The sequence below is a fragment of the Octopus bimaculoides genome, chromosome 1 (assembly GCF_046866305.1).
Source record: "Octopus bimaculoides isolate indiv1 chromosome 1, ASM4686630v1, whole genome shotgun sequence".
NCBI classification, from domain to species: Eukaryota; Metazoa; Mollusca; class Cephalopoda; order Octopoda; family Octopodidae; genus Octopus; species Octopus bimaculoides.
This window is the reverse complement of record NC_142928.1, coordinates 42,057,861-42,081,365: the sequence shown is the minus strand read 5'-3', so window position 1 is coordinate 42,081,365 and position 23,505 is coordinate 42,057,861. Positions and strand designations below refer to the sequence as shown.

The 23,505-nt window shown below is 34.1% G+C and overlaps 1 protein-coding gene across 3 annotated transcripts in view; it reads right to left on the bottom strand.

Annotated features, from left to right (window-relative positions):
* The window catches only part of LOC106869134 (two pore channel protein 1), an 87,246-nt gene that overhangs the window by 41,698 nt on the left and 22,043 nt on the right, over nt 1-23,505 (bottom strand). For 2 of the 3 annotated variants that reach the window (XM_089350747.1, XM_089350754.1), the window contains 5 exons: nt 13,575-13,879; nt 8,531-8,644; nt 4,308-4,438; nt 2,930-3,018; nt 846-880 (listed from right to left, as the gene is read on the bottom strand). In XM_089350747.1, the coding sequence (XP_089206873.1) occupies nt 846-880; nt 2,930-3,018; nt 4,308-4,438; nt 8,531-8,644; nt 13,575-13,879 (674 nt within the window). The remainder of the gene's footprint in view (nt 1-845; nt 881-2,929; nt 3,019-4,307; nt 4,439-8,530; nt 8,645-13,574; nt 13,880-23,505) is intronic. The other variant, XM_089350760.1, reaches the window with a different exon arrangement.

Here is a 23,505-nt window from a genome sequence, read left to right as displayed (position 1 = left end):
CCTGGACCAACTAAAGCTTTGTGAGTAGATTTGGTAGACAGAAACTGAAAGAAGCCCATCGTGTGTATGTATGTGCCTCTCTCTCTCTCTCTCTCTCTCTCTCTCTCTCTCTCTCTCTCTCTCCTTATCTTGACATGACAAGATATTTGTAAATAAATGTCACTGACATACTAGCAAAGTCCATTGTTTCCAGTCTTCCATGAAAACATTTTTGACTATAGGTAAATATTACTTTGCTTAGAAAGAGGTGAGGGTTGGCAACAAGAAGGGTATCTGGTTGTAGAAAATTTGCCTCAACAAATTCCATCTGACTCATGCAAATATGGAAAAGTTGATGCTAAAACAATGATGATGATTAAATTAAAAATAAAGTGATTTTCCTTAATTAACAAAAGGAATTAAATTTCCAGTAAGACTTCTCTCCTAAGTAAAGAAACTGAAACTAACAATATAAAAGAAATCCTAAACAAACATCTGTGAAATTTTTCACTTAATGCACAATGGTAGGATAAATTCCAGGACATGCAAGCATAGAACTCATGATACCTTATTTCACACACTCATAATGGCTACAAGGATAATTATCTCTATGATTGAAAAATGGCTTGCTTCTATCACCAACTTTAGATGAATTAGAATCATTAGTAATTATATTTTCCAAAAAACTCAAAAACATACTCAAAAATAAAAAAAAAACAACACTAAAGAATATGAAAAAACATAAAACCATCAATAACAGCAAATTTTTATTTGAAATTGAATTAATAAAATATTTATAAAAAGAAGTAAAACTCAGAACGGAAGATATTTTAACAAGTTATAATAAAAAAAATTTATATACTTACAGTATAGTCTTTTATGTCAGAAAACAGATAAAATCCTTTCAAAAAAAATTAAAATGATAAAAATATTGAAATTATTGAAAAGATACATAACATAACAGACATGATTTATTAACCTTTTTCTAATATTTATCTTTATTAGCGTTGTATATAAATATTAGACCTTAAATTTATGAAGAAAGCAAAAACAGGATGGTGCAACATTCCTTTTATGGACATTAATAATATAGGTAAAATGAAATGAGTGAGGGATTACACTCAAGAGTACTTTACTCTTACCCTATAATGCTCATCACTTTTTGTGGAATATAAATAAAATGTGTACAACTTCACAATAGTGGACTGACTAGTTGGTTCAATAAGCTGAATTGCTGATTCCTAACACTTGTAATCTATAGTACCCTAAATTAAATGGTGCTGATACAAATGAATAAGAAATGAGAGGCATTGTCTTGGTTTCAATAGAAGCATACAATTAGCAGATTCAAAAGAACAGAGGTAATTTTAGTAGGTAACATTAAAGAATAGAGAGATAAGACACCTTTCACATGGGACTAGGTGTTTGAATATATTAGTGATAGATAAGTTGCTGTTTTGGCTAAGATCATCCATGAGTGAGCAAATCTATGATGAATGGTTTTCAAGAAATGTTAATCTAAAACTAAATTATTTTTTATGTCCTGCATCTTTCTAAGAGAGAAATATATGAGGAGTGATTAGCTGCTGTTTATATCAACAAACATATAAAAGTTCTCTCACTGACACATGGCAGACAGGCGTGTGTGTGTGTTGATGTATGTATATGCACATATGTGAGTGAATGTACTGTATGAATTGGTCAGTGATGTACAGGAAGAGAGTTGAAGAGAAAACTGAATCTTAAGATATTATAACATTAATGAGCTGGGTTAAGAAAAAAACTGTCAAACCATTGAACTAACTTTCTAAAAATATTCTGATCCTGATGGTTAGTTTTCCAATAAGATTTCTGAAAAGCTTTACTTAATGCAGAAAATATCTTTATATCTTTACACTTTTTTTAACTTTATACTAGCATAGCTGGGATGGCTTTTTAAAAATTAAATTACAGTTGGATGTCCTCCTTAATGTTAGCCACTCAATCACAAAGCAAAAATGAAATCTGTTGTCAATTAAGTGCCCATCTAAGTATTGAGCTGGACAGATCGAAGCTGTGCTTGAGAATACCTGTCAAAACAAGTGAAATCGAAGTTGTGACTAATGCTGGTGTCACATAACCGGCACCCATGCAGGTGACACATAAAAAGCACCTTTCAAGCACTGAGCCTCATGAAGGCAAAGTGGTTGAGCCCCTTTCGAGTATTGGGCCTCACAGAGTCAATGATCAAGACCTTTGGCATTATGTTGTGCTTGAGAAGACCCATCAAGGCGAGTAAAATTGCAGTCATGGCAGCTACCAGTGTCATGCCGGTGGCATGTAAAAGCACCTTTCAAGCATTGAGCCTCACGGCAGCAAGGACGAGACCATTTGGCATTATGCCGTGCTTTGAACATTGGGCCCCATGGAAGCAATGACTGAGTCCATTTGGCATTATGCTGTGCTTGAGAAAAAGACCCACCAAGTCAAGTAAAACCACAGTCGTGACAGATACCGGTGTTACGCAAATGGCACCCATGCCGGTGGCACATAATAGCACCCATTACACTCTCGGAGTGGTCAGCTTTAGAAACCATGCCAAAACAGACTGGTGTCTGGTGCAGCCTTCCGGCTTGCCAGCCCTAATCAAACTGTCAAACCCATGCCAGCATGGACAATGGACATTTAATGATGAAGAGGATGGGACCGTTATCTTTGGCCTTTGCAAGACTGCTTAGAGTGAAGACTTAACAAGTGCTTTTTTTGCTTGCAGTGTTGAGCTAAATTCCACTAGTGTGATATCAATGTGCTATACAGAAATATATTTGGGTCTGTGGTTCTTAAAATAATGAAAAATAGATATATACACTGTCCTAATAAACTGAAAGGACACACCATTAGGATAGATTAGTATGGTCATTAAAGCATATAAGAAAATGCTGGCAAGAGTAATTTATATGGTTTTACTGACCTAAGATAGAAAATATCAGCATAAAAAATAGCAACAGTAGAAGCATGTCAAAAATTGGCCGTAGAGATTGAAAGATTTGACGCGTAAATCTGGAAAATAAAACATAAATAAATACAAAAAGTGATTTATTTTTCAAATTATTGTTCTTAATTTCTTTGACCATTCATTCTCTTAATGCACATGAACATGTGCAATTAATCATATTTCTATATAAATCCTGACATTTCAATTGATAGAATGAGAAAACAATACTTCATATTGTCTGAAAAAAGTCATATTTTGGGAAACATATTTCACTCTATAGATTATCACACCTTTATCTCTGTATGTGAACTTATAATGTAAAGGAGATGAGTCAGAGTTTCCTCTGGGTAATTCTGTATGTGGTTGCTCAATATACTAGAAACAGCAACCAAGTCTCCCTCAAATTACATCCTACTAACTTAAAAAATGGAAGGATATATTGTCTGAAGGAGAAAAAAAGATTATAGTCACAGATGAAATACCTTTAACCATAAAGCAGTTCAATTAGGGTTGAAGATAACACTAGCAGCAAAAGTAGAATTGCCTGTGATATATATCGCTTCCAACTTCCACTGGTACTAGTAACATGCCAGTTATAGCGTAATGGACTGCATGTTGCACATGGAAGTGAAACATGACATCACTCACAATCCCATTTTCAATTGCAACTATCAACATGACAACCAAGGAAGAAGAAAAAGGAAGACAAGTCTTGAAATTTTTCCATTAAGAATAACTGGTATATTCAAGCACAGTTGTATGTTACCCAATTTATTGTTTTAACCCACTGCCACTGAGAACGCTTTGTTAGAAGACTTCAACTTTTTATATTCACCTGACCATTTTTTCTCTCTTTCCAGCTGGGGAAGCAATGTACCTCCTCTTTAACAAGACACCTATTCCTGTAACTTTTTCATACTTTAACCTCACAATATCTGGTACACAGTTACCCACTCAATACTACACCCCTAGTTAAGGGATCTTGTCTTGTAAGTTATTTGGTGACCTCACAAATGCTAGTGCACTAAAAAATGTACCCAATACCATATGTAGAGTGGTTAGCATTAGGAAGGGCATCCAACTACAGAAACTAGGCCAAAGTAGACACAGAAGCTCAGCACAAGCCCTACATTTGTCATTTCCTGTTAAGCCATCCAAACTATTCCAAAATGGAAAATAGATTATAAACAATGATGATGATCACAATGACAACTGCTTCTGGTATTTACAATGCCATGTGATCACATTTACCACAGATGATTAAAGCTATGAAGATCAGATTAAGATGATATGTAATATATCTGCAATATAGCTTGATCTTGTTTGAAAAATGTATAAAAGGAAAGGAGCCAACCTTCGAACGCCTTTGCAATAATAGGAATCCATAAGAAAGAATGGCCTCACAGCTCTAGTCACTCGTAAGTGGTTCTTCTGACGACATATCATTACAAAAGCTTCCACTAACATGACTAATAACAGAAACATCTGAAAATAACAAAAGAAATTTATCTCAGTAATGGCAAAATTATGAATTACAATTTTAATATTTTTATTCATTTAATTCAAATGTTCAAATTCTCTCAAAGTGATTTTCTGATAAACAGCGTGAAAAGAAATGTGAACACTTTATCAAGTATGTAACCAATAAACATATTGAGAAATTATTGGAAAACTAATGGTCAAAATAGCACAGGAAATTTATGAGTAAAACAATAGTCTTAAATGATAACTAATTATAAATTTTATTCAAGTACAAGGTCAATTTATGGGTGGGATAAGTACAGGCAAATGAATCTACCCTAGTATGTTACAAACCAACAAGGAAGCCTCTAGAACGTTATTTAGCTTACTACAAATAGCAGCGAAATCTTTCTCAAATCACACACTGGAATCCTAAATAAAGAAAAGATTATTATTAAATAATATAATCCTACATAGAGTCTTAGAAAGGTAGGATGGTCACAGCTGGAATACATTGACCATTAATCTGCCAAATCAGGATTGACCTGGGGTTCAACAACAACAGATACATATTTCCTCTCTGAAAGGATGAAAAATCCATGTAGCCATGAATTCAACATGTAGCTTGATGAATGTAAATACAAGATACATTTACATTTTAAACATACATAGGAAAAGTTATTGTTTATTAATTGTTTGAATAATCTCAGCTGATCAAAGTTTTTCAATTGACTTATGTTACATCTATGAGTACCTACCATATTTTTATTCAGTACTTAGAATGCATCCCTTAAGAAGCACAATGAATAGAGTTGACAGAAGAATTTTATGTAGCACGCAAAAAGGGACACAACACTAGCATGGACATGGAATCATATGGTAGAGATGACACCTGGCTAAAACTGTGTCAAGAAAGTCAAGTGGAACCAAAGGGAACCTGCAGAGGAAGACCAAGGAAGATATGGGAAATAGTGAAAATCGATTCCATGATGTTGAACCTTACAAAGGAATTGAAAAGGATTATGGCAAGAAAACAAATGTGAAGGAAAAGAGAGAGAGGTGGGGAGAAAGTTGAAGAAATAATTAAGAGAAACTTTGTATAGAAAGTAGGAAGATCACTAAAAGATGGAGTGTGTCTCATCAAATTTTTCTGAGATAAGATAAGACAAAAGCCCCTCAGTATCGATAATTAATATTCCAATACAAGATTAACTACTATGAATCTAAGCAAAAATAAGTCTGGAAATACCCAAATGTTTTTATACAAATGTTCCTCAGGCTTACAGTAGATCATTCTAAAAATAGAAGTTTAAAACAAAACATTGTCAACCCTATATCAGATGTTTTGCTAAAAATTTATAAACACTGTATATAGATATTAATAACAGCATGCACAATCTTGGTGCCTCTACCATAATTGGTTCAATATTGCAAAAAGTATGTTTGCTAAAAATAAAAAAACTCAAAAAATTACCTCTGATTTGATACGACTTTTAAGGACTGAAAATTATGTGATTACCTAAGAGAGGTAGGGCGTGATCAATGAAAGTATGGGTAGAGAGAACATTATTAATGGATAAAGGATGGATAACAAGTGAAACAGTTCTGAGTGGTATGCAAAATAAATGGTATCAAGGAAGAGTTACAGTTAGAGAGATGATGGGTGGTGGGGTGTATCTTGAGAAGGAAATTGAATGAAGGGCCCAGTTGTGCACTTCCAGAACTCAGTTTTACCAAAGGGTATTCAAGAAAAGTATGGAAAGAACTGTGCACTGTGCTTGATGCATAATTATATATAATGGAACTATACACAAGAAAAGGACTAACTTCAAGGTGAAATATGTTATAGATCACTCAGCTTAACATTTATCATTATTTGAATCTATTGTCAGAGATCTGTCTGCTAACAATATAATAAAAAACCTGTTTACTACGAAAGAATATAATACTGCCAAACCTTAACCGTATAGAAGTCTGGACTGAAAGGCTTGATATGATTATTAATATATATACCAGGGGTGGGGAAACTTTTTAATGCAGCAGGCAAAAATTTCCAAAGAAAAAGGTCTGCAGGCACATCACAAGTTCTAATTCTTATATCTGTACAAGTCTTGTATATATATATATATATATGTATTTATGTATAATTTGATATACATTAATAAAGATAAGTTTAACACATTAAATTAATGATCAGCATCATTAACACTGTCTCTGAATTTAGGACGTTTATATTACTTATGAGGTATTCTATATTTTTCAGCTAGAGGGTAGTTGGGTTTCAAGGGGGAGGTACAAACCTAGCAATATGTGTTTTATAAGGATAACAAAATTTCCATTCAAATGGTAATTGCTGGACGATTTCTGTTCAAGTCTAACTATTTTAAGTCATAGTGGAAATGCAACCTATGTTGCAAATAGGCATACGTATATTGCATAAATTTTATAATTGAAAAATTTACTACATTTTGTATATATGAGTATATCAGCCTGCAGGCACAATAAAATGAGCTTGCAGGCACAATTGCACCCATGGACGAGGGTTTCCCCACCCCTGATATATACTGACTACAGCAAAATATCTAATTCAACATTTTGCCACTGTCTATCAAAATGTTTGGGTTTTGAAAGTGCAAATGAACATTAGTAACTAGGTCAGTGACATCCTTGTAGGAAGAAGACAAACACTTTGTGTTAATGATAGATACTTGAACAGGAAAAATGTAAAGAATAATACCGCACAAGATTCTGTCAGGCACAAACCTATTTGTTGTCTTCTTATAAGACATATGATTTTCAATTAGAATTATCTACACTACTTTTGCTGCTGACTTTAAAGTGTTCAGACAAGATAACAATGAAAGTACTAAAATGTAAGAATATCTCTTAGACTATTAGACCATTCATTCACTTTATTTAAATTGAATGACTGGTCTAATAGATAACAATTACCCAGTTAATGTAAAAAGCTGTAAAAGAAATAAATTTAAATGTTGATGATTTAAAGCGATGAATACAAAATATGCCACATGTACTTTCTAACCAATTGATTCACTCTGCTACCCTTCTCCTCTTACCTTTTCCACATTTTTTCTTTTTTCTTTCAAATCTTCCCCACCTGAAACTCGTTTTTCCTTTCCTGAACAATCTCCTCCTTCACACATTGTCTTCTATATAAAGTGTACATGCATTGGTGCATGTCTGCATGCATGTGAGTATTAACCACTTCTAGTTTCTTAATCCCTCTAACTTTATACCTTCTTGCCACCTATTTTCTTCAGCTTCCCATACAATTTTCTAACAGACTTCTCACCAATCCTCACAACACACAACTCATTTTTTCTACAAATTCTGTACCATAGAAATATGGCCTTATGTTATTTTTCTCAATAAAGTTACATTACTTATCTATAATATAGATATAACAGTTGATATCCTGAAAGAGCTACTATTGTCAATTAAATTATTTAAAATAATAAACTATATTCTTTTACCTGTTTCAACCATTTGACTGTGGCCATGCTGGAGCACCGCCTTTAGTCAAACAAATTGACCCTAGGACTTATTCTTTGTAAGCCTAGTATTTATTCTAGCAGTCTCTTTTGCTAAGTTACGGGGATGTAAATACACCAACATCAGTTGTCAAGCAATGATAGGGGGGACAAACACAGACACACGAACATATATATATATATGACAGGCTTCTTTCAGTTTCCGTCTAACAAATCCACTCACAAGGCTTTGGTCGGCCCGAGACTATAGTAGAAGACATTTGCCCAAGGTGCCATGCAAGGGAACCCGGAACCATGTGGTTGGTAAACAAGCTACTTACCACACAGCCACTCCTGTGCCTATTATAATAATAATGTCTCAATTTGTTCAGCAAAAATTGGACAAAAGTTTTAATTTGTACCTAGGAAGGACCATAAATCTGTTTTTGTTTTTCAACCAAGTTAATAGAAAAAAAAAATTCTTTTTTAATCAGTTCAAAAACAGTATTTTTCCTCACTGTGGTAAGGTGTGAAATAAAGAAAAATTGATTTTAACATACATTGAGAGAGAGAGAGAGAGAGAGAGAGAGAGAGAGAGAGAGAGAGAGAGAGAGATTATACTAACCTTTAATACTGTTCGTTTATGTTTGAAAAATGTTCTAAATTTTAACCATTTCATCCGAATTCCAAGAATCAATGCTAAAATTAATAAACAAAAGAGCTCAAGAGAGCTATGAACCTGAAATTGAGATTTAAACTGAATATCAGATTTATTAAATATAGATATTCTATTATATTTCGAAAGAAACTGTGACAATTACTTTCAGCCAGCTATCAGTTGCTTATTCAGAAAATACAGATTACATCAAGTATTGAGGATTGATTTAATTAACTACATCCCCTCTCTACTACAAAACTGTTTTTGTAGCAGAGAGCAGGGTATAATTAATTAAATCAACTCCCAGTACTTGATATTTATTTCAACAACCCCAGAAGGATAAAAGTAAAAGTTCAGCCAGTTAGATTTGAATTTATTGAATAAATAAACCTAACTAAATATGCTATATGGTCTCCACTGTAGTTTGGAATGTCTAACTTTCTTAGAGTATAATTAAGAAATCAGGGAATATAAAAGGGGTTGTTTATTTATGCCAATAATTTCTTTAGATTGTAATTGATGAATAACAGCATTAATGGGTAAAGGTTCCAACATGCAACTGCTTCACTGCATTTCTGGCAACAGGAGTAATAAAGGAGTGTCTGTAACATGATGCAGAACAAATACTGTAAAAGCTCTTAATTGAAAAGCAATTGTCTTCTTGTTTTTCTTGCTGATGTTTACATCTTCTGCCAATGTATATCAATAACAACTATACACAAAGAAGAATGATACAGAAACTAAAAGACCTTGCAGTTATTAATAGGTTTAAAGCAGTTTCAATTGACATGTATGATAGTAGAGAGAAAGATTTTGATACTAGTAGCATAGATGACAACTGGAAATTTCTATGGAATAACCTGTTTAGTGCTACAGTTCAGACATGTAACTGAGACAAAACCAAACCAAACCAAAGGAAATGTGGTGGTGGAATGACACAGTTGACTGAGCAGTAAAAAATAAAAGACAGGCTTAGAAAACCTGGAAGGAAGGTAATAGCAGGAAGCATTATCAAAAGGCTAGAAGAGCAGCTCTAGATGGCAGGTACATTTGGTTAAGGGTGAGACAGAAAGGAAGAGATTTGCCCATGTCCTACAATGTGAGAACCAGAGGCATGAGGGGTTCAGGATTGTGAGATAGTCTGTGAGAGAGAACTAAGATATCATTGGTGAGAAGTGTATTTGGAATAATGAAGGCATATTCACCATAGATATGGAAGACAAGAGGCTGCTGAGTGTGGAGAATGCATGGGATAAAGATGGTCTACTTCAGCTGGCCTACAGGGAGACCAGCAATTCAAGTTGACAGTAGATAAAGTGATTTAAGGAACTGAAGAGAGGGAAAGCTGTGGGCCATTAGAGATAATTGCAGAGATGCTCAAAATATCTAGTGAGGTTCAATGCATGAACACCACCTGGATGGTTAATCAAGTTATACAGAAAGGTGTCATACACAATGACTGGAAAAGCAGTATCATTTTAAACTGCTACAAAAGCAAAAGAGATGCTTTAAAGAGAAGTAACTATAGAGATATCAAACAATTCATTTATGTCAGTGTAAATCTAGATGAGATGCAGTTTGGCTTTGTACAATCTTCCTAGTGAAGCAACTGCAGGAGGAATACTTGACTTAGAATAAATCACTATTTTGGGCTTTTATTGATATTTGGAAAAAGTATTTGAAAGAATTCCAGGTTCATAATTTGGTGGTCACTAAGGAAAAGTAGATGTAGACAAAAAGCTTGTGAGGGCTGTAGTCCTCAATAGCAAGAAACCTGTTCTGTTCTGGCCCCTTCCCTCATATTTTAATCCCTTATGTCCCAGCTCCCAGCATAAAGCTGCATGACAGCCTCACTAGTGCTGGTATGAAAAAGCACCCAGTACATGCAGAAAAGTGGTTGGCAGAGGGGTGGGTATCTAGACATAGAAACAGTGCCAAAGTAGACACTAAATTACAAGTCAGTCCTGGTACCCATAGGTTTCTGCCAAACCAACATTTAACACCTATGTTCCATGTCAGCATGGATAATGATTTGTGTGTGTGTGTGTGTGTGTAAAATGGGTAGGCACATGGCTCAGTGGTTAGAGTGTCATGAGGTCGAGAGTTTGATTCCCAGGCCAGGTTGGATGTTGTGTTCTTGAGCAAAGCACTATTTTATGTTACTCCAGTTCACTAAACTGTAGAAATGAGTTGCGACGTCACTGGTGCCAAGCTGTACTGGCCTTTGCCTTTTCCTTGGACAACATCAATGGTGTGTAGAAAGGAGGCTGGTATGTATGGGAAACTGCCAGTCTTCCATAAACAACCTTGCCCAGACTTGTGCCTCAGCAGGGAAATTTCTAGGTGCAAGCCAATGATCATTCATGACCAAAGTAGTGGTGGTGGTTTGAGGGGTCTTTACCTTGGATGTATGTGTGTGAGTATATATATATATATATACACACACACACATATATATATATATATATATATATCATACAGCTGTCACTTACAAGTATGACAAGGTAGTATGTATCACATATGTAATATGTACAACAGATTCCATACAGCTTCAACCAATTTCACTTACAAAGTATTGATCAACCTGAGACAATGGTACAAAAACAATTGTCCAAGGTGCTGCGCCAGAACCAAAATCACATAGTTACAAAAGGAACTTTTTAATTACACAACCACCAGTGTAATTACAAGAAACAATGCTGCATTACCAAACCACAAATTATTATTATCAAAGTGTGATGATTGTTTGTTTTTTTTTTAGTTCCATAAAAATCCTTAATATTGTATGGTAATAAATTTAGTTTGTTTTTATATTCTTGTTACTTTTGTATCTTGATTGTTACATTACATTTTGTACTTGAATGTGCTTAGGTTGTGATATACTGGTTACTTTTGTATTATAATAGAACTGTGTAAAAGTAATAACAGTGCAGTAGCTGAGGTCTTTCATAGGAACATGTGATAATGATGTTTCCTAGTTTCCTATTGTATTGCAGGAGGAAGATAATATCAGCACTTCAGGTTCTTGTGTTATGTTTCAGGGATTGTTTAAGTGGATTTTTTTAGTTTGCTTTGTCTGTATATGTGTGGTTTTTGTGCTGGGGTGTGGGGGCGGGGGTCTTACTCATTTTAGTACTTTTGTAATCTACTTTAAGCAGAATTATGACTCCTGAATTTGTCTCATGTTGATATTGATCTGCATGTTGGTCTATTTGTTTTCTGTAGTAAGTTTTAATAATTTCACTAGCATTCCATCTGTAAACATGTCATCATTTTTATTTCTGACATAATATAATCAGTGCGTCCTTTATCTTTTAAGATAGGAGACTCTGATTTGGAGAGATTTGGCAACTAATTCTTGCTGGTCAAATAAATAGATGCTTCTTGTTGATATATAAATATTTTGCATGAGTTACCAGATTTTTTTAATAACTGGAAAGTGAAAATTTAATTTTAACTTCATGCTGTTCAAATTACATGTTAATTTCTGATTAGTTCAAGTAATTTATGTGTACACTATTATTTCACTGGTTTTGACTGTGAGCCAGCAAGGCAGGAATTCTATAATTTACCTAAAGTAGGACAGCATCAACGACATAATATGAATCATCAATAACTTATCTACTTAAATATTGTCGACTCCATGATTTTTTAACCGAATAAACTTTCTCACATGGAAACAAGGCCACAAAAATGTAGGAAATGACTGCAGTCAATCAAATCAACTTCATCACACGCCTGGTGAAAGTTTATTGACTGCGAAGAGATAATAATCAAGGGCAATACCTGTCTAATTTGAATTCAAAATGTGGATGGACAAATCTAAAAATATAAAGGCATTTAACCCAGCACTCTATCATTTTTACTTCAGTGTAGAACTTTCAGGGACACAACATAATGTCATAATATATGTTATAACATATAACTGAGAAGCACAGAGAGAGAGAGAGAGAGAGAGAGAGAGAGAGAGAGAGAGAGAGAGAGAGAGAGAGAGAGAGAGAGAGAAAGAGAGCATGTGTGTGCGTATTACAATTAATATCACAGGAGCACAACTACTGATTAAACACAGTGCAACTATTGACTAAATGGTTATAAATTAAAGTCTTAATTCAGTCATTGTGCTGTACACATAAGCAGAATAGTTAACTGCATCCACATCTATTTGCCAGACAAATTAAAAAACAAACAGGGTTCCATTCTGATTTTATGGGTGACTGGTTAACTTTAAAAGTATTGTGCCAACAAAAACTCTCTCACTAATACTGCTTTAGAAATAATAATATAAAACACTAATAATTCCTTTTCTAACAAATATGACATCACCTTGTTTTCAGTTGATATTCATTGTTAATGATATATAACAATAAGATCTTTGCAACAAACTGAAGATTGTATGATTAAGTAATATTTAAGACATGCAGATAGTTGGGTGCATGCAAAAATGAAGTTTATTTCTCACACCCATATGATTCTGGGTCAAACCCATAATCTGGTACCTTGGGTCATTATTTTCTATCATAACCTCAGGTTAGTCCAAGCATTTTGTGTAAAATTAGGTGACAGAAACTGTGCAGAATCCTATTAGATGAACTGTTTCAGCTTTTAGATGTTAGACCCTGTCTGTTATCGGATTTAACACCATCATCTGGCCATTGGCTGCTTTTAGCAGAATTCACTCTGTGTTGCGAGGATCTGGACAAGGTCATCAGCCTAAAGTTAAGCCATTACTTATGTTTTTTTTCTCTTCCCTTTATCCCTTACCTACCAACTCAGAGGCCTTGCAAAAAAAAATAACAGATGCTGCCCTTCCGCCACTGTCCATGTAATGAACAAGAAATATTTGCTTAAATAACCATACATTTGATACTGAAACAATTACATGCATATAACTGATATGAAGAAACATTTGTGAGTGTGTATGTGTGTGTCTACACATAAAATATCAAATAATTACACTTTATTGTAATGAATGGACAAAGTAAAAGTAGTAAAAAAACAATAAGTTACCCACCCCAACAGGCAATGCCATGGTAGTTACTGCAGGGCTTTCGCAGAGGGCCAATGAAAGGAGAAGAATTGAAGCAAAAAGGTCAAGTATATGAAACCAGTGGTTGTGTGCTACTTGATAGGCTGGTAGGGCCTCATAATTTGAAGGATGGGTATCATATTTATCATTATTTTCACCTTCTTGGAGATAAACAGCTGCTTCTTGATAGTTAAGGCACCACTTATATTTTGACATCAAATGATTGTTTGAATCTGTGATAGAATTGATATGTGACACAAGATCTCCTTCATAGTCACAGCCATCAACATCTGAAATGGCAGAAAGATAAACAAATTAATCATCCATACTCATACTTTTCTATAAAAGGAAAATCCATCTTGCTTTATTGCAAGGCTATTTCATAACTTTTGTTAAATAAATTATTTCCTAAGTTATTATTAGTAAAACTTACTTCTAAAACTAATTCTTGCCACTGTATTCTATCTATCAAAGTGTTTCTTTTTCTTTTCTCGCTTTTTTTTTTTTTTTGACTATATTAATACAAACTTATCATCTAAAGAGATTATCCTTAGTACAAAATTTTTGTTATACACTTTTACTCAATAAATCAAGAAGCATCCAGTATGTAGACTCTAATCTTAGTATCATATATATATATATATATATATATATATATATATATATATATATATATCTTTTACTCTTTTACTTGTTTCAGTCATTTGACTGCGGCCATGCTGGAGCACCGCCTTAGTCGAGCAAATTGACCCCAGGACTTATTCTTTGTAAGTCTAGTACTTATTCTACCGGTCTCTTTTTGCCAAACCGCTAAGTTACGGAGACGTAAATACACCAACATCGGTTGTCAAGCGATGGTGGGGGGACAAACACAGACGCAAAAACACATATACATACACACACACACACATATATATATATATATATATATATATATATATATATATATATATATACATATATACGACGGGCTTCTTTCAGTTTCCGTCTACCAAATCCACTCACAAGGTTTTGGTCGGCCCGAGGCTATAGTAGAAGACACTTGCCCAAGGTGCCATGCATTGGGACTGAACCCAGAACCATGTGGTTGGTAAGCAAGCTACTTACCACACAGCCACTCCTGTGCCTATATATAAATTATAATTTAGGGTATCTAAGAGATACCACCATGCTTGAAATAGCAGTCAAACTTTGACTCTAAAACCACATTAAATGTTCATACAGCAACAGGAGAAAAGACAAAGAGACAAAATAAACTAGCAAATTATTACCTCTGAGGTTTTTATTCCCATGCTGGCCACCTGATAAGATCGGTAATTTTAAATAACGATCTTATCCTTATTTATATAAATATATATATATATATATATATATATATATATATATATATATATATACATATCATCATCATCATTATTTAACATCCATCTTCCATGCATGCATGGGTAGGACAGTTGATAGGAGCCAGCCAGGTAGAAAAGCTACCCTATATGTATATAAAATATATATATATAATGCATGTGGGCATATGTGTATATGTAATATCATCACATTGTCTCAGGGAGGTGATGACAAGTGACCGAGACTTTTGGTGATTTGCTGTGCTTGAGAAGACTCATCAAGCTTAGTGAAATCATAGTCATGGCCAATGCCAGTGACACATGAAAGGTACTTGTGCTGGTGACATGTGGAAGACACCTGTGCCAGTGGCAGATGTGAGGTAACCATGCTAGTGACACATAAAAGGCACCTGTGCCAGTCACACAAAAACGACACCAAGTACATTCTATGGAGTGGTTGGCATTAGGAAGGGCATCCAGACATAGAAATCAAGCCAAAATGGAGTGGAGTTTGGTGCAGCTCTCCAGTTGACCTGTTCCAGTTAACTGTCTAACCCATGCCAGCATGGAAAATGGACACTAAATGATCATGATGATTTCAACATTAGATCACAAAATCAAATCTATATCAATAAAACAACAGTGAGCATATCTGACAGTTTGACCTTAACTTTCAAGAATAATTTGAGCTCAGTTTACCTACGACATCTTTTTCAATAGAGAGTGTGCACGTTTACTTAGATACCTCCTTTATACAGGGTGTCCACAAAGTCTGGGTACATGGGGATTAAGAAACTATTATTTCTTATATTTGATTGTTTATGTTATGATTTTATTTACTCCATGTACCCAGACCTTGTGGACACCCTGTAGAATGATACTTCCATTTTATTTTATTGTGCTTATATAGTGTGTAGAGGAGAAATTTGCCTTTTGTAAAACTGCAACATTTATATACCATATATGATATTCTGTCAGTACTGAAACTTATTTTTTCTTTATGGATAATAGTTTTCTTCTTCCTGGAGAAAATTTCTTTTGTATGAATATTATTTTTTCTGTCTTAAGGTAACTTTTTGTTTATAGCACTTATGACTCTAGCATACATGGTAGATAATTCCTACATTATGGAGAAAGAAAGAACCATTAGAAAGGAAACAATGACAGGAAAGAGACAGAGATAACAACAACAAACAAAAGGGCGAAAAATAAACAAAGGGGAAAAAGTAGAATGGGATAAATGAAGAGAAGGTAATTCAAAAATCCCTCAGCGGACAAACATAATTGAAAAAAGTATATAATATTGCAATTAAATAGTTCATAAAGCCTTACAATGGAACAAGAATTCCAATGACTTGTTGATATGAACACATCATTATACTAAGAATTTAAATGAGAACTTCTGAAGTCACTCTACTATTCACTCTTTCCTAATTATAAATTCTAGTTCAAGTGACTGTTGCATTGAAAAAAAAAACAATAAATTTAATTGTCAGTCATTGAGTAAAATATGTCTGTTTCCTTATGACTAATATGCACATAGACAATAATATGTTGCACCATCAAGAACTACACAGGCTGCAGCTAGTTTAGTGAGAATTTTGACAGAAGGTATCAACATTGTGTATACTTAGAACTTTTTTCTGAACTTTTATATCACTTGGATATTTAATTCAGATAAATTTACAAGTAAATGTTTTAATACTTTTTTTTCTTTTTTATCCTACTTTTGTATTCTATGTTTTGCCATCTAGGCAGTTAAAAGAGAAGTGAAAATTTTTAATAAGGAAAGTCCTTGTGCTGACCAGCTGGCTAAAACTTTATTTAACTTTTAAAAGAAAACAGTATGGATACAAAAGGCTACCATGGGGGAAAGTGATGACAATGACTGCAACATGAATAACAAGAATAATGGCTAATAAGCATAAATTAAAATGTTGAATAAATTTACAGATTACATTCTATTCATTAAATTTAGTTGAAAATGCACTGATGCATATTGTCAAGAAACATTAATTTTCTTTGGATTGGTACACACTGTTCATATTTCCACTTATCAGGGGCTCTCCTTTTCACAGTTTTATCTGAGGGTATTCCTCATTTTCCTATTGTGAAAAGAATGTTAGATAACAAGGGATTAGCTAATGCAACTAAAGGACTTTTACACAGTTTTTCTGCAATAAGTTTTGGATTGCTTTTTAAATAATAATGATCAGAAAAGAGAATGTCAAAAACAAGCTCATAGACAACCTTTCAATCATGAAGTTAGAAACAGGAATAATGATCAAATTGTGGAGTCAAGTATTATAATGTTTCCAAAATACTGGGTTCTTAGCAATCTTCTGGCTAAGATTTGATGACAGCTCATGCACTGTGTGAGTCACCACATGGATATTTTCAAGCATTGCAGTCTTTTTTTTTTTTTCCAGACACTGAGCAAATAAGCAAGGAACTGACTGAATGTAAAGATTATCAACAACAAACTTGAAGAAAATATAATGAAAACACATAATGGCTTTATTTTTTTAGGGGATCCAGTATTTTTATCCACTTGTTAAATCTCAGATGCTTTATTAGAAGTTTAAAAGCCAAACATTTCCATCCTTTATCGATGGACCGTTTTCTGTTGTATCAAAATACCAGAAAGTTTATCAAAATGTGAATTAGTATATTTGGATCAGTTTATCAGTTCAAGTTATTATTCCCTGAAGAGAATTGTAAAGAGATCATCAAATCTTGTGAAATTAAATCCGGAAGTAATAAATCATTATTTGCACAGTGAACAGCAAGAATGGAAATGATGATTTCCAGCAGATTTGAACACAAATATGTAAATCATGAATCTGTAAGATCTTGAAGAAAGTTTCAGTGAAGGAGCTGGGCAGTTTACAAAACTGCATAAAATGATATTGCATTAAACAAGATAAGTGGCATTTCCTTGGAGTCTTGTTTTATAAACATAGTTAATGCCTTATACATCTATTTGTCACCCAACTGCAGTAGATAATACTCATTTCCAAGCTTAAAAAAATGATTAAAAATGAACTAAAGAGTACCATGACTCCAAACAGATTGACCAATTCCAGTGAAATGAACTTCTGTGTGAAATAGACATTTAAGGTATCATCAACACATCTGTTTATGTTAATTATGCAACTTTAAATTGTACTTTACTCTGCAAATAAAAGATTTATGTATTTATGTATATTTTGAAGTTAGGACTCCTTTGTAATATATGCTATGGTTCTGTGCTACCTTAATCCATCCCAACACCAAGTAGTTCCATATGATTCTAGCTGCTTCAAAGTAAACATTTTCTGCTTATTCAACACTTGGATGAATCTCACATCATCTCATCACATGTCATTTAACACCCACAAAAACAGAGAAAAGCTACTAATCTTTATTGTTGTCAATGTCTTCCTATCAACAACACATTACAGTATGGAAAAGGTACATTTCATCATGCCTCTGGAACTAGAGAGCTTGTCTGCAACAATCTAAAGAATCCCCTTCACCCTGTATCAGTTTTTATTCAGAATTACTACATCCTCAGATAAGATGTCTGTGGAGTTCATGTCTGTTCAATTCAGTTTTTTTTTATTTGTATGCTTAGGATGAGGGGAAGAATTTTTTCATAATTTTAAAATAACACTTTAATCTTTTTGTATGTCATAGAATAGTCAGTCCTCTCTTCTCAAGAAGAATAAAAAAGAAATTAAACAAAAAAAACATACAGAATGGGTGTTCTTATTTCAAGGAAAACTCATCCAAAGTTAAACATTTAAGCTGTTAAGTGACAGAAAAGTATTTGCTAAAAGCTTTATCTGTTGACTCATTAATTAGTGAAAGAAGTCAAGCTTAATTATTATGAAAATAGAAAATAAGAAAAAGAAAGATGATAAATAGTAAATAACGTTCGCTTCTTTTTTTCTCTCAAACACAGACATAAGCAAATGTTCATTTAAAGGAAACAACATTAGAATACTGAAGTAAATATTTTCACACTATTTTCAATCTCTTCTTAAAATATTGATTTCTTAGGATTAAGGGTTATTTTTGAAATGGATAATGAAAATAATTACTTTAACCAATCCAAGTATTTTACAGGTATTATTTTCAAACAAGACAGTACAATGTTGATGGCAAAGCTTCTTAACTAACCTCTGCTCCTACTTCACTAGAGGAGGATGTATGATGTTGAAAGACACGAAACACCTTATGATACCAGGCACATCACTGAAGATGTGTCCAGATGCATTAGTCATTGATGTATGCACACAATGTAATAGTTCTTAGTAAAAATTATGTTTTCTTACATTGGCACACAGCCACACATTGACTACTAATTGTTTTATCAATTCTGAAGAAATAATAGGTAAAGACAATTTGGCAACATTGGAACACAAGCAAATAGCTAAATATTCATACTGCCAGCCACCCCTTCTTCATAATAATAATAATGATGATGATATAGATTGCAAATTTTATGGGGGAATATAATTGATTATATCATCTTCAGTCCTTAACCAGTATCTATTTTATCCAGAAGGATAAACGGTAAAATTGAATGTAGTAGGATTTGAACTTAGAATATAAAGAGATACATTACAAAGCAAATAACAATGATTTAGAAGAAGCTATAATCTTTAATTCCGAGAAGTTTAGCTGCAAGAAATAACCTAATTCTTTTGTCAATTTAATCCTAATCCTCCCTAGTAAAGTGTAATAATATGTTGACAACAACAAAATAATACTCAGGTCTTTCAATTTCAATAGAGTAAGTTTTCATTAAGATAACTTGAAGGCAGGTGTGAAATGTGAAATGTTAATGTATTCCTAAATTTTCAAAATATATGTTAGAGCATTTCCATTTGGTCATAATGTAAATATTTTTTTATATACTAGACATTCAAGGATAATAGTAATATATAATCACTTAATATCCTAAATTGAAGCTATATTATGTGAATAACTTCTTCCTATAAATGCTATAATCTCAATTTATCAACATTATCATAACAGCTAATATCCTTCACAAAACATATCTTACATATTTAACTTTTTCCATTTTCACCAGGTCTAAAACTATTTTCTCTTCTAAGTTAATAATAGTCTAGAATCAATCTACTTTATATCATGTTGACTCTTCAGCATTCAGATAACTGTCAAAAGTAATAGTTATAAATTCATAGTGTTTTGAATTAATCATGCATTATCTTGTAACTTTGAGATTTTAATGATGCAATTGTTTATTTTTAGAATGACATGCGAAAGACTGGATCTGGGCAGTTTGAATATAAAACAATATATTTAGACTCAATATGACTAATTTAAACGCTAAAAGGTTAAGTTATCTATTGCTGATATCCAATCGCTAACTTACAATTCTCAATTTATATTCCAGTGGTTCTCACTCAGTGCTTCACTCAGCCCCATAGTATTTTCAACAGGCCCCAATCTCATTCCAACTATTAGACTGCAAGATACGATATGGGTAATATTTGTTTCTAGTTTAGGTACAAAGCTAGCAATTTTGAAGAGAGGGATGGTTGATTACACTGATCCCAGATCAAGACTGATACTTTAGTTTATCACCTTTAAAGGGATGAAAAGCAAAATTGACTTCAATGGGATTTAAATTCAGTATGCAAAGAGACAGAACAAATACCACAAGGTTTTTATACTATAACTTCATACTTTGTAACCATTAGTCTAGTCAATATTACATACCATCTCATTAGTGAAATTTAACATATTGAGATCTGACCTTGATACTTCTCAAACCTTATTTCAACTTCCTCTGCATGGATACCCTTCACTGACACCACATCCAATTTTACTTTCTATCTTTATCAGAATATTATCACATTTCTCTTGCTGATATCACCTGATACTTTAAAAGCACAGCTGCCCTCAGGTCACTTGTACTATGTTTTTTATATAGGTTAATATTCAATATAACACGTTTACCATATTTAGATTCAGTCACCACTGATTTCCAACATTTAATGCTCATTAAGAAAATCTAAATATGCTAAATCTTACTTGCTACATATGCTTCATGTAATCTGCCTTTTACACAGATAAACCCTTTATTTTCAAACAGGCAATAACTCCCTGAACTTCATCCAGACCTTCTTTACTCTAGCTACATTGTTTTCATTACAGTCACCTCCAGCACTAATTAGATAACCTAGAGGAGAGAAACTATCAGCATTTAGCTAACCATCAAAGTAGTTAACGAACTTTATTTCAGGTGTACTTTTACTGCTATCTACTCCAATTCATCCAACAAATCTGAAACCCTGTTACTCTGCTAAACTTAGGAATCCCAGGACATCTTTTATGCATGCATTATTTGCACTTTTTGAGGAGAGAGTATTAAGTTATTTTCTCTGTTTCTACATATTGTGCAAGACCACTTCAAAGATGAAACAATGTATTGTTCTCTCCATAACTAACAAACACTTTAATCTTTACAGCAAAGACTTTTAGGCCCTTAAACTTTAGACTATTCTTCCAAATTTGGAATGCTTTTGAAACTCAAAAAATTCTGTTGTAAGAACAGATTATCAATATGGAGCAAAGCAAACCAATCCTGTATTTTAGCCTCAGTAACTTAATAAATAGAAGCAAGAAAATGTTGGTTTTGATGTCATTTGTAAGATAACTGCAATGATTATAGTTAATCTCTATAATGACTAGAATGTAATCTCAAAAATATAAACATTCTTTTAATGTCCACTTTTCTATACTGACATGGATCAGACGGAACTTACTGAGGCAGATTTTTCTGCAGCTGGATGTCCCTTTTATCACCTGTTTCCAAGTAAGGTAATATTCTTTACAACTATCATGCAAATTCAAGACAAGGAGATAGTAACACACACACTCATACATATGTGTATATTCTTATATATATATATATATATATATATATATATATATATATATATATATATATATCATCATCATCATCGTTTAACGTCCGCTTTCCATGCTAGCATGGGTTGGACGATTTGACTGAGGACTGGTGAAACTGGATGGCAACACCAGGCTCCAATCTAATTTGGCAGAGTTTCTACAGCTGGATGCCCTTCCTAACGCCAACCACTCAGAGAGTGTATATATATATATATATATCATCAGTGGATCATATATCTGAGAAAGAAGCACACTCCAAAGGATAGACCAATAATGCATTTACATGCAGTTGAATATATGTCTGGTCATAAAGTGACCAATGGTTTCACATCCATAAACCCCTTAGCTTTATAGATGACTCATCAGACTCTAATGGTGGAAGGCATAGTCTGATGAGTCATCTATAAAGCTAAGGGGTTTATGGATGTGAAACCATTGGTCACTCTATGACCAAACATATATTTAACTACAGAAAACAGATTCTGTCACATACCAGGGGGAAAAACTAGAAGTAGATGATAGCTTCTGCTACCTAGGCAACCAAGTCTGTAGTGGGGATGGATGCTCTGAGAGTGTGGCTGCTAGAATAAGAATAGCATGGGCAAAGTTCAGAGAGCTCCTACCTCTTCTAGCAACTAAGGGCTTCTCACTCAGGGTGAAAGGCAGACTGTACGATGTATGTGTGCGAACTGCCATGCTACACAGCAGTGAAACATGGACCATGATTGCTAAGGACATGCGTAGGCTTGAAAGAAATGAAGCTAGTATGATCTGTTGGATGTGTAATATCAGTGTGCATACACAACAGAGTGTAAGCACTCTGAGAGAAAAGTTGGACTTAAGAAGCAGTCTGCAAGAGAGATGACTGCGCTGGTATGGTCATGTGTTACATATGAATGAGGACAGCTGCATGAGGAAGTGACACACCCTAACAGTGGGCAAAACCTGGGGAAGAGGTAGGCCCAGGAAGACATAGGATGAGGTGGTGAAGCATGACCTTCAAACGTTGAGCCTCACAGAGGCAATGACAAGAGACCAAGACCTTTGGAGATATGCTGTGATTGAGAAGACCTAGCAAGTAAAGTGAGATCGCAGCCATAGCCAATACCAGTGTTGCATGTCTGGCCCATTTAAAAGTACCCTTGAAGAATCAGGCCTTATAATATGCTTGAGAATACCTGTTGAGTCAAGTAAAATCAAAATCGTAACCAAGGCCAGTGCCGCCTGGCTGGCTTCCATGCAGGTGGCATGTAAAAAGCACCATCTGAACATGGTCAATGCCAGTGCCCCCTGCCTGGCTCCCATGCTAGAGGAACGTAAAAAGCACAATCCAAACATGGTGGATGCCAGTGCCCCCTGACTGGCTCCTGTGCCGGTGGCATGTAAGATGCACCATCTGAACGTGGTCGATGCCAGTGTCCCCTGACTGACTCCCATGCCGATGGCACATAAAAAGCACCCACTACACTCTTGGAGTGGTTGGCGTTAGGAAGGCATCCAGCTGTAGAAACATTACCAGATCAAATTAGAGCCTGGTGCTGCCCACTGGCTTGCCAGGCCTCAATCAAACTGTCCAACCCATGCCAGCATGGAAAGCGGATGTTAAACGATGATGATAATGATGATATATTTTAGATATATATATATAT